Source organism: Equus asinus, chromosome 27 (assembly GCF_041296235.1).
Source record: "Equus asinus isolate D_3611 breed Donkey chromosome 27, EquAss-T2T_v2, whole genome shotgun sequence".
NCBI classification, from domain to species: Eukaryota; Metazoa; Chordata; class Mammalia; order Perissodactyla; family Equidae; genus Equus; species Equus asinus.
The window spans coordinates 19,440,152-19,453,538 of record NC_091816.1 but is presented as its reverse complement, the minus strand read 5'-3'; the positions used below and the strand labels follow the sequence as shown (position 1 = coordinate 19,453,538).

General features: G+C 34.8%; 1 protein-coding gene across 2 annotated transcripts in view; it reads right to left on the bottom strand.

The window, feature by feature from the left end:
- Positions 1-3,491: 3,491 nt before the first annotated feature.
- ZDHHC2 (zinc finger DHHC-type palmitoyltransferase 2) overlaps positions 3,492-13,387 on the bottom strand; it is a 65,952-nt gene continuing 56,056 nt past the window's right edge. For both annotated transcript variants that reach the window (XM_044760641.2, XM_014836512.3), the window contains exons 11-13: positions 10,321-10,433; positions 8,380-8,454; positions 3,492-5,454 (exon numbers count right to left, since the gene is read on the bottom strand). In XM_044760641.2, the coding sequence (XP_044616576.1) occupies positions 8,414-8,454; positions 10,321-10,433 (154 nt within the window). In that variant the 3' untranslated portion in view covers positions 3,492-5,454; positions 8,380-8,413. The remainder of the gene's footprint in view (positions 5,455-8,379; positions 8,455-10,320; positions 10,434-13,387) is intronic.

The following is a 13,387-nucleotide window of genomic DNA, read 5'->3' as shown; positions in this document are numbered from 1 at the left end:
TCTCTCCTCACAGCATAATTTCTTCACAAAAATAAAAAATGAAAATGAGGTTGCAACCAAAGTATGTTTACAAGTAGCCCATGTGTTAGCCAAGCAAAGCCATTTACCAATGGTGAGTTTTATCATGTTTTTTGAATGCAGTAGCCCTAAGAAATGTGTCCAGAGAAAATAAAAAGACTATTAGTCTTTTGATGAGAACAGTTGCTTGAACAGTGAGGACACTGGGCACAACATTGACAGTTAATTATAAAATAAGACTTGATTTTGAGTTTCTTTGGTTCTTAATCGGTCAGATGTTACCAGTACTGCCCAGCTGTTACTCTGTATTTGAAAAATCAATGCTGAGTTTGAAATGACTTAAGAATTAGTTTCTGCTAATAGTCTGTGTGGAACAAGTATAGGTGAGAATATTTTTAAAGAAGTTGAGAAACCACTACGTCAGTACAACCTGAAGTGGAATCTACTAAGATGTGATACAACCAACGGTGGTAAAAATATGCATGGAGCAGAAAAAGGGTTAGTTGACGGTCAAATTTAAAAACTTGTGAAGATGTAAGGTGTTTTGATTTGGCAGGGACCCATTTCACTTGTGTCATACGGCTTTGTTTTCTTTTCTTCTAGCAAGAGCTAACATTGTTCATTGTTAGCTGGTGTTACACCACTGCAAAGACCATGTAGAAAGAGAATAAACAACAAAATACTTGAGCTATACATATGCACACAGACTTCCCTTCAGTTCATTCTTTCTAGTCATTCTGGGGCCCATCCATAGCCTCTACTTGCCTAAGTATATTTTTAAAAGAACTTTAAAACATGTTTGCATGTTACACTAAGATTAATACGTAATTAAGGTTGCTTTTTTTAAATATCCAACTTTCACAAAATAAATGTTTGATTAGGTCATTTAAGGTGCTTTTAATACTAGGCTTTAGAGGGCTGTCCATACTGACAGAAAAAGACAGGGAATCTAAACTGACAAACAGTCCTACTCCCATAGCTGAATAAAAAAAAAACAACAGAAGAACTGAAGCTTTCTCTGCTATCAGTTCTTTAATTCAGCATCAACAGAATTCTTTGGAGTATTATGTTTTTTCTCAATTTAATTAAGCAACTTTATCTGTCAAACAAGAACTATTAAATATTAATAAATTCAGGGCAGGATTGAGCTCCTTACACTGATAAACCTTCCTTGAAAAATGGAACATAAATCAGTTTTCATAAATCATAAAATAGTACTGTCCTTTCTGAGCAATAAGAAGCTCCTATATGTAACATAAGCGAGTGGTTTTAAGAAACCACTTATCAGAAGACCCTTTTGGGTTTAATTGATGCTCAGAAATAAGTCAACTCAAAAGATGAATAATATTAACATTTTTTCCCAACTGTAAACTAATAATACAGAAATACTGAATACTGGCTATGAACAAGAAGGTCAAAGATGTATCTTTGGGCATTGTCACCAGTTTTGTTTTTGCTCTCACTTTCCTGCAGTGAGAAAGGGCTGCAAGTGATTTGAAGTGGTCTCTCTTGGCATTGCCCAGACTATCATAGCTGAACGTTCTGTTGCTCTAGAACAGGTCAAGGGTGTCAGAGATTGAGCTCTTGGTAAGCTGGACTACATTATGATGGAGCATCCTCTTTACCTACATCCTCTTGTTTGAGGCCTCCTGCTACACTGAACATTGTGCTGGGAGATGCTTCATGTGCACAGTTTTTGATCCACAGATGTTCAGTCTCCTCAACTTCATCCCTTCAGTGATGGCCGCCTGATACTAATCGGGACAGTACTATAAAATAATAATGAATCCATCGTGGCAAAGAGAAAAAGGACAGTGCACGGTCTGGACCATTATAACACACTTTCCTGTGTTCTCTAACAAAATAAGATTCTTTGGTAATAACTTCTAAAGGAAATCTAGTGGGGGAATAGATTGCTCAGTTTTAAAATCAAGACTTTTCTAAAGTTGGCTGTGTTTAATGCTTTTAGTGACATGATCAAATTGCTAAAATTTCAATAAAAATTAGAATCTCCGAATTTTTATCAAGACAAGGCTAAAAAAATCCCAGTCGTTTAACAAACCCATAAAAGTTTAGCAAACACATAGGGTGCATAATGCAGTCTGCTTCCACCTGTAAGAGGAAATAACGGTCTAAATTGGCTAAATATGTGGAAAAGGAGCGTAGGCTGCTAAAACATTTGGGATTAAGCCGAGTAGTTTTTTACTTAGAACAGTTTTCTGCAGAAGGAACTTACCTAGAGGCATGTTGTTTGTGAAAATCCAGTCGAAATGTGTCACTTGAGACAAAATGTTAGCAGGAGACCAGAATCTGTAGTCCGTGGAGGTGGGTGGGAGGGTCGTACCGGAGGCTACATTCATCATGGTTTACAGCATAAGTGGATGTGCATGCACCATTTACGTGGTTCACATATGTGTGTGGGTTTTAAAATTCATAACAGTATTAGAACTATCACTTTTACAAGTAAATATCTGATACTATGATAAGTGTATACCAATCAGCCCAGCAAGTTTACATGTATTTCTCCAAATGGGGAAAATTGGCTGGTTTATAATAAGAGTACAAGTTTTTTCACAGGTGGTTTACTTGAAGCATGAATCACATGATTACTAGCTTAACTTTTTTATGAACATGGTTTATGAGTCCTTTGTATTTGATTTGCCATGTGAATATAGTTTTTTGTCAAATGTGCTATATTTGGTAGTTATCTGTTCCTTACAGTGTACTCGAGTTTGATAGTCTAATTGTCCTCAGAATCATTTACTGAGTAATTACCTCATCCCGTCATCCACATCTTCTCAAAAGACCTATGTTCTGACCAGGTTGTAGACATGAATTTTGCCTATAGTAGCTCTGGTAGACTATTAGGAAAAGTATATCTTTAAAGCAATTTAGAGTGTCAGTGCAAAGGCGTTTTCATATAGACGGCTAATAAAGGTGATCAACCAGACTTTATTACAGTATAACAGGAGGGGGTATGTGGACAAGCACTTCCTGGAATGTCTCCTCATTGTATTTTGATGCAATTTTTCCTTAATTTGTCTTTGAAAAAAACAAACCCTCTTTCACTGCACAATGGCAAATAGTTAACTAATGTATATGAAACATTTGTACAATATTTTTTAATGAAAAACTTCTTAAATATTGATACCTATATGGTAGAATCTCTAAGAACAGGAAAAATCAAAGTATCAGTGTAATGGACTATCAGGACCGGTGAAATATGTGTCTCTTCAAGTTTGTTAAGCAATTAAATTTTTTAAAGTAAAATGTTTTTAAGGTACATTTTATAAATATGTACAAAATCTAGGTCTATTTGATGCTTTATTCACTGAGATGAAATTTATACTTCATATCTAATGGGATATGCCATCATCTCCAAGAATTATAAACCCCTAGAATTAAAAACAAAACCAAACAAAAAACCCTTTAAAGATTATTCAGTTTGAAAACAAAAAGGGAACCATTACAACTTAATGAAAAAAATTTTATTTTTAAAAATGCTTTCAAATCTGATTCTAATGTGTATTGACTACGTATTTCAATAAATACATGAAAGACCTAAAGGGGGAAAAATTAACAGTACTCTAGCAAGGTAAAGAACAGAAATCTCTCTTTTTTCCCTAGCTTCTAGTTTGACACGAGGGAACACCTAACAGAATCCCGTCTGTAAAAAGAGCTGTAGTAATGTGCTTTGAAAAAACTCTTGCTGCATATAATTCTTAATACATCACGTGATGCTGTTGCCCTTAAGACTTAGAGCAACAGCTATAGGTTCCAACCTGGCACTTCAGGTAATGAAATATGATGACCAAAAAGTGCTTTAAGTTAAAACAAAAGTAAAAATGTATCATATCTTCTGAGATTGCACGAAGCAGATTGTCAGATCAAAATCTTTAGCTTTAAAAAAAAATCTGAAAAAGACTGCCATCCTGTTGTCCAAATAACCTCACTCAAACATCTATAAAATGGACTGGGCTGACATTCGTTCTTCCATAAACTCATTTAATATAAAACTCTTTGTATTTTTAGCAAGGATGAGTAATTGCAAGGATCTTTTACTCCATTATCCTCTGGTCTTCTAGTTTCTCTTGTGTTGAATTTTTGTCTAACTCGGATTTTGAAAAGTTTAACACCATCTTGTCTTTAATTAAATACTAGTTCCTTAACTGTGTAGATTTAAAAGGTGATCTACTTTAAATTCTCAAAATCAGTACCCAAAAAATGTATACAGCTTATTCTAATCACTAACATTTACAAAACTTACACTCCATCAAATTAAAAAAGAATAAAATAAAACTTTTTTTTAAATAGTGCATACAAGGCACAAGAGCTTCTTAGTATATTTACTGAAGCCGAACGTTTTGGCATCAACAAACACACCACTTTAGTTTATCTTAAACTCAATTTCCAAACAGCACACCTTTTAGTTCAGGTTGAACTAAATTTCCAAGAGTATATGATTTTTGTTTGATGATTTGCATAATTTAATCTTAATAGGTATTTGAGGACCTATATAGTTTAACTGTCATACTGTTGATGAGAAGACAAAGAATATAGATATCAATGGAGGATTAATCTATTGGCCCATCAGGAATTCTTAACAGAAATTCAATATTTTTGCTATGTTCAATAGGAGAAATAACGTAAAAAGAGATTTTTAAAAAGCTAAACCAGCAAAAGAATATCATAGACCAATCTTCATAATTGTTGTTACAGATTTTCCCCTAATTTTCAGATGATTAGAAGAGATGAAAAATATATTTCTGATGTAATAGGAATCTATTAGTTCTGACATAAATTTTCTAGCCAGTTGAGCTCAAGCCTCAATGATCATACTTCTTTTCCAGCAAGGAACAAAAGCTAGAATTAGATTAAAGTCAGGCAAAAAATGGATGGTGATCTTCAACTGTAGGCCATTTGAAATCTGTAATGAATTCATTGTACAATTCACTCAGTCTGAGGCTGAATTCACATCAGAATAAACAAGTCTCATTTGCTACCTCCACCTTCTCGTAGGCAATAGGTTTTACAAACAAAGCTTCTTATCATCATAATGTGACTTGAAATCTCTTAAATGTCAGTATCTTAATAGTGTCAATTTTCTGAGTTGGAAAATCAGATGATTAATGGGCTTTTTATGTTATAAATTGTGCTACCCAAACATTTGGGTGGAAACTGGCCCATGAGTTTATTCCCAGTTGTTATGATAGAAGATATTTTTGCCCTTGATTCATAAACCATAACTTAATATTTAACAGGAATTTGTGTTAGTTGAAACAATCTATCCTGGATTAAAAATGTTATGTTTTAAGCAACGGCTTGGAAAGAACTAATCAATTCATAGTCTGCATATCCAGCCAAAGGGAAATGGAACAGCTGGCCAGTGGTGCCTTCCTGTGGGAAGCCTCTTCCATCCATCTACAGTATTGATACCTTGAAATGAAACAGAAAACATGGAACTAGTATGTAAACAAAAAAAAACAACAACAAAAGAAACTAAGCAACTCACTCAGCGTTTGTTGCAGTAACATCCCTTGTTCAAAATTAAATGTTTTCTACACTATAAGGTTCAGAAGATGAGTTCTTGGATATAGACCTCCACGTCAAAGCTTCTCAAATTATAATATGCATACACAAGACCAGAGGATCTTGTTAAAATGCAGATTCTGATTCATAGGTCTAGGGTAACCTATTTTGCATTTCTATTATGCACTTAGGTGATGCCAGTGCTGCTGGCTTGGGGCCCCGATTTGAGTGGCAGGGTTGTATGTTATTCTGCATTTGTCAGAGACCAGTAGCAGTTTAGGAATGACAACTGAGTTGGAAGGGGGATTTAGGGAAATAATTTTGAAATTTCATGTGCATAGAAGCACAGCATTTTTTATTTCTATTGTATAAGAGGGAAGGTTGAGCAAGCTAATCTTTTTTTAAAGATTGGCACCTGAGCTAACATCTGTTGCCAATCTTTTTTTTTTTTCCTCCTCTTCTCCCCAAAGCCCCCCAGTACATAGTTGTATATTCTAGTTGTAGGTCCTTCTGGCTGTGCTTTGTGGGACACAGCCACAGCATGGCCTGATGAGCGGTGCCATGTCCATGCCAAGGATCCGAACCGGCGAAACCCTGGGCCACCAAAACGGAGCGTGCGAACTTAACCATTCGGCCATGGGGCCGGCCCCGGGCAGGCTAAATTTAATCTACACTTCAGCACAACTATGTAGGTTTAGGCACATTATAACTATCTGGAAACTATGCTGAACTAAGAAATATTTTATAAAAAAGCCACAGGTCGCTTACTAATGTAGTTCCCAAAGAGGAAAAGCAAATCTGAAGATACTGTTTAGTAATATAATTAAATTGGCATATCAATATTAGATAATATTTAATATAAATGTTATTGAATAGATTGCAAATCTAAGATGTAAAGCAGGAAAAACTATTTTAAAAACTGTTAAAAACTATTTTGACTATCTACTAGCTACCTTAGAAAAATGCAGTTTTTTAAAGAAATTTTACTGTCACTGGTTATGTCAATAGAATGAAAAACATTACATCAGAAAATCATTTTTTAAGTCAATACAGCTGATTCATGCTGCTATTTGTTTTTTATAACCACTAATGTCATATATTCAAATGTAATAAAATCAAGTTTCTGTGAGATTTTTAATTTCAAAGATGTTATTTTATCACTTAGTTACCAGATGTTTATTTAGAACCTACTATGTGCCTGGCACTGTGCAAAGTGTTGAGAATAATGATGAACAAACACAACACTGGTCTTGTGTCAAAATACTATCACTTATCATGACTTATACATGATGTTGCTATGTAAACTTGTAAAATATTTAAGACGTATGACCTCACAAAGTATGGTAATTACAACTAATTCAAAATACTGGAAAAAAATGGAAAATCCTGTGAAACTTTGTATGCTTTACAGAATTATGTTCTGTAAAATATTTTACTTGTGGTATTGTTTAGTGATTCTTTATTTGTATATTCATAGTTACACTTTGAGAATTTGTTTCCAGAAATTTAACATTGTCTCTCTGCTATTCAACCAAATTAAGAAGATTAAATTTTCACTGTCCTAACCATGGTTATGAACAACTTGATCTACAAGACCATCATGTACAGTCATCCAAAACGCAAACATCAGTCAACTGGCAAATAGAATTACATAGCTATTCCTCAAGACCAAACCAAAACCAAACAAATAAAAAACCAGATGTCCATGGAGTACTTTAGAACAAATGATTTTGTTTTAGATGCTACTTTCTTGCTTCTCTTAGATTTTAGGATTCTAGATTGCAGTTTTGTAAGTAGAGAGTTGCGTGATAACGTTAATGTTCAACTCTTTATATTGTGTCTATTATAACAAGACATAGTCGTTAGCTTTGTTTAGATGTTTATGGCTTTGTTCCAAAGGGACTCTTTACTGTAGCTTTTGATTGACTGCAGGCTAATAAACATTGTTTCAAATAAACTGATTTGGAACGACAGGTTTAAAAAATTATGGTTTACTATTTTATTACTACAAATGGACAATTTTCAGGAAGAGTTTCCTTTTTGAGAAGGCCTCTCTCATTTCCACAGAACTGCAAGGATTTCAGTTGTGAGTAAATGTGCCAGTCAGATATTGCTCTTCATTCTGATGGGTGCACAGCAGGCACCTAATTCATCCTGGGTCACTAAATGCAGGGCAAGCATACGAACAGAGGTACATTCAAGCATCTAAGTATTTAAAAGCTATAAATCAAGCTAACAGCTGTTAAATAAAATTTGCTTTTTCCTCCTACATTCATAAATGTACCGTCATAATGACAAAAATAAAACATGTTTAAAGTGATGGTTTTTGTATGACAAAATTATAGTTTAAAGAAAATGATTTATAATATGTATTATTTTAAGGATGACACAGGCTACGGGGTCCTACTGTGACCAAAAATAGGGATGATTTGTGCTAACAAGATATGATTATCTTGTACTTAGACCCAGTGAGATTCTGCTAATGGATGGTCAAGCATATGATCACTGTATATCCGGAAGGATAGAAAAAAATAAGCATGATCCTATCAAATGACAAGATAATTGTTACGTAAAGTTCAGTATTTTAGGATCAATCTTTGCCATGAATGCATTACCATAAAAAGGAATTTTTATCAAGGTATTTCTATAATTTATCTAGTTAACCCATATACTAATACTGAAGCTAATTCCATGGCCATGAATGCAATCCCAAGGGTGAGCTAAGACATCTTTTGAGTCACTTAAAAATAATTATGTTTATGGAAACTATTTATCCTAAGAGAACTGGAAAACTGTTAGAAAACAGAACAACAAAGGAAAGACGTATCTTACTTTCATAAAGTATGAATTTATTTTGTTTGAAGAGCTAAGTCTCATTCTCCATGGTTAATGCAGGATTGCTCATACCTTGAAGAGAGAACATAAATTAGCATTTTTTGTTGTTGCTTTTGGACAAAGAGGCAGAGACACTTTTATTCATCCACTAATCCCCCAGCCTACTTGCAAAGGTGGCTTGTATACAGTATGGGTGTTTATAAGATGGCTATATAGAAGCACACACACACGACACAGTGTTCACCACAACCAGTGTCACAAAAAAAGCCACTCTAAAAATAAAGCTATACACCTCAGGAACTAGGGGCGTGAACAAGAAAATGAAAGATACAACGAACCTGGCACTGCTCACATCACCTTAAATCATCGTTTCCTAATTCTTCACCTACCTACCTCATTCTAGTCAAACTAATCTGTGAGCCCTTTCTCATCTCATCCTTCTCAAGTTTCTCTTCCATCTTTTACATCATCCTTTAGACTTTATCAATTCATCTATCAAAGTAACATAAAAATTAATCTAACATGCCAAATAATTAACAGCATGTAAAAACCAAGAAATCTCTTTTATGTTAATGTAGAACTATAAGATGAAACATAAATCCCTTCTGAAAAAAAGGGAGCTCTTTGTCTTTCCATCGCCCAAAACTGACCCGCAACTATACACTGCTGCTTTGCCTCTAAGGAAGCAGATGGATTCAAGGGGCAAACAGGTGTCGCCAATGCCTCGTCCTTCCCATACGTTAGAAAATGGAATGGCAGGTTTAAAGGTGAAGTGAGACCAAATTATGAATACTCAAATGATGGGGATCTTTCGAGGGTATATATATTCTTTAAGAATGAGACTCTTTAAAGAAAGCCTATATTTTATAAGAATATGACTGATTTTACATATATATATATATATATATATATATATATATATATATATATATATATATATAAAATAATGACCTTAGAATTTTTACTCAGGACTATCCGTTTGTTTTCACTATCACCAGATCCCAAAGAGATTTCAAATAAATCAGTAAATGCTTTAAAGTGCAGTGACCCAAAGTTAGCAGCACTAGGAGGAAGTTTGAAGAGAAGACTAGAAATGAAGGAGAAAGGTTTGAGGAATTAAATTAGTCAACCTGGAGATTTTCTGGCTAATAGTACCTTAATCATGGATGTATGGTTTTGTACTCCTTTATAGGGACGCCACACATATATACTCAGTCCTGAATGTATGACCACATGTTTTACTTTAATCCTTACTAACCCTGAGAAATAAGTAGTATTTTAAACATAAGAGAGCTAAGTCTAAAAGAGCTTAGGGAACTTAATAAATATCACACACTGACTACGTGCCCAAATTGGGATTTGAAAACAGGTCTGTCTGACTTCAGAGCCTTGCTTGTTCTTAGTCAATAAACTGTAGTGACTGAAGCAATCAAAAGATTAGAATCAACAACAATAACAAGAGAAATGTGAGTGGGACGTGAAGAAGGAACAGGTCGCTAAAGTCCTAGTAATTATGCAATTATTTTACTTCAACATTTTGAAATTGGATAGAAATCTTAGCATAAAAGAACTACACAATTTTAGATCTTTTCAGACATTTTTCAACCTTTTGTCTGAATTTATTGCATTTTTTCCATTTTTTCAAAAATTACATTTTGAGTTTATTTCTGTCATTTTATTTAATATGCAATAATAATGGTTTGGTTTTTCAAACTGGAAAAAAAGCAATGTAGCTCTTTCACCAAATTATTTCCTACAGCCAACAGACATTAATCCAAAGACTTCACAAATATAAGTTCCCGACAATAATTCTAAATTTACATGGGGCGTCCGACGCCAAAGCAAGATAAATCTTGTAGGCAATATAATAGATTTTTTCACCACTTTTACCTTTTAAAAATAAAATATATCAAAATAGCCAAACAAGCACACTCTTACCAGCTTTGTCTTTTCCTAGGTTTGTGCTGCCCTCTGTCCAAGACTGAGAATCAGTAAGAAGGTGGCTCTGGGACTCTCTCAGTGGCTTTGCAGGAAACTGATGGTTTTCAGGACTGAATAATAATCATCATCATCAGAATCATCACATGAACTCTTGATAGTACTGAGTGTTTCTCAGAATAGAACTCAAACCCCTTGTGGTGCAGGACAATCATGGGAGTTTACCCAGGAGAATTTGGGGATGGGGCACAGGCACTAAATCACACTGACCCACAACGAGAAAGATGTTCTCTCTCCAGTGCTCTTGTCATTCTGTCCTCTACACTAAGCTGACAATCTCTGACTTTGGCAAATCTCCATTTTTAATACAGAGAATAGACCTCAGCTTCAGACTGTAGCACGTATGGGAATCCAGTTAGAACTCAACAATATTTTATTACCAACTTTATTTTTTAGAGTTATAATCTATTAATGGCAAATTATACTAGTTTCTCATTTATGACAGAGACATAAAGTTTAGTTTAAAAATAAATTTAAGTGCCAATTTAAATAAATAAAATTATTAATTTTGTAAGTGGTAGGTGGATATGGAAAAAATACATGAAGGAGATGGTAGAAAGACAAGTTTGAGAAAAACTGGCTTAGTGTTTCTAAAGTGGCTTAACTGGTCTTGAACAAAGAATTCTTTATCTTCCTCTATAAAACTGAAACAACAAATTTGAACATTATCTTGCAGGAATGTTGAAAACATCTGACATTATCAGGTCTTACAAACATGATGTTTAATTTTGGGAATGAAGAATCTTAAAAGAAGAATTTAAGTTTTAAAATTAAAGAATACATGCCATCTATTGATATATTGGATGGTATGAAAAAATATACATAAATTAAAATAACATTTCACTTAGAAAAACTATTGGCATAGAAACTATTAGTGCATTTTTAGAACACCCTGAAATAGTAATTATAATAATGTTCAAGAGAAAAAAACCTACTTAAAATTTTTCCAAGATTAATTTCACATATTTCAGTTGACTATAACTATTTTTTTAAAGAATATGCTTTTGCTCCTTAATAATTACCTCATATCTAAAATTTGAGAGTATTTCAATTTTGTGCAACCTTTATTAAAATTTTTGAGGTAAATCTTTTAAGGAAAAAAACCCATGTCTCCTATTTATATGGAAAATCTCTTTTACTCTAATTCTTATTATTCCTCTGGAAAGGGACCTTATACCAGATATACTAACTATTAACTAGCACACTAACTAGGTTCTGGTTTAGGGACTCGTTGCAGATTCATTACTGCTAACAGGACTCTAACAAATGCAAGGATCCATTCATTCAACGATATTCATCGAGTACCTATTACATCAATGAATAAAGTCTTTGATCTCATGGAAATTTCATTGTAATTGAGGAAGAAGAAGAAGAATAAAGAAATGAACAACTATATAATAAGTCAGGTGACAATAAGAGCTATGAAAACAGAAAAAGTGTAAGGGCAAGTGGAAGAGCTGGTTACTTTTTTATGCAGGGGTTTCAAAGATGGCCACTCTCATGAAGTTACACCTGAGCAGAATGAAGAGAAGGTACAAGACCGTTGAGATATCTAGAGGAAGAACAGTTAGGAAGAGGAATTGGCAAGTACAAAGGCACTGACTAAGGGACATGCCTGGTATGTTTGAGGACCAGCAAGATGTGTGTGTCAGGATTGTGAGTGACAGGAAGGTGATAAGGGATGACATCAGAGAAGTCTTGGTGCCCAGATGAGACATGATAAGGTAAGGACATTCATTAGCTTTTATTCTGAGTAAGATGGAAACCAATGGAGGGTTTTGAGCAGAAGAGTGACACAATCTGATTTATGTTTTAAAAGGATCACTCTGACTTCTTAATGGAGAATAGACTTGAGTAGGGCAGAAATGGAGTCAGATCAGTAAGGAAGGTATTAAAATAATCCATGTGAGAAGTGATGGCTTGGACCACGAAAGCAGCCATGGAGGTGGTAAGAAAGTATTCAGATTATGGATATATTTTGAGAAGGCATCTGACAGGATTTGCAAATGGAGTAAATACAAGGTAATCGAAAAAGAGGAATGCAGGACAACTCCAAAGTTTCTGGCCTGAGCACCTGGGAGAAGGGAGGTCACTAATACTGATATATGGGAGAACAGAGGAGAATCAAGTTTAGTGTGGGGGTGAGGGTCAATGGCTGGGAATCGAGAGTTCCACTTCGCACCTGTTCAGTTGGAGTCGGCTTTTAGACACTCAGTGGGAGTGGTGAGTAGACGGTCAGATATAAAACTCTAGAGTAAAGAGGAGAGACAGCACTCGCCAGAGAAATTTTATACAGGCTAATCATAGGAAATTATAGAATTCTGTAGAAGAGACTTTAGCTGTCAAAATCCAATCTCAACATTTAAAGGAAAGCGAAGAAAAGCCTAGAGAGGTTACTTGACCTCTTCAAGGTCACTAGTTGGGTAACAGTGCCAGAACTAGGATTTCTCCCAAGGCCCATGGTACACTTAGTAGGAGAGACACTATCTATAAAACCCAAATAGTCTTAAACTACAAAAACCACTTAAGGGTAAAAAACATTACTGAAGACTACTATTGAATTTTATAAAAGCTTGAAAACATATTCCAAACAATTTATTACAACTAGATTTTTCTGCACTGACATATGAGAAAAACAATTAACATTTAGCTCTGTGGAATTTTCAAGCCAAAACTCACAGGGCATGACCCAGTTAGACTCTGGTGCCTTTGGATGTCTCCGTGAAACCCATCAGGATGGCCTCCTCATTAACTGGGAGAGTCTGGTCTGTACATAGCTCATGCTAGGGATGGGGTGGCAAACAAGTTTCATCTCGTGGCAATCTAAAATGATTTTGGAATGGCTGCCAGGATCACTGCCTCGAGATGGATTCTGGGGTCACACCACACTTCGCAGGAGAAAGAACTGTGATCCGTAAGAAATATGCACTAGACAGGAGGAGTGTAGGGAAAGATGCTGTGTACTTGGCATTTCGGCAAATAAGAAAATCTCTAAAATTGAATTAAG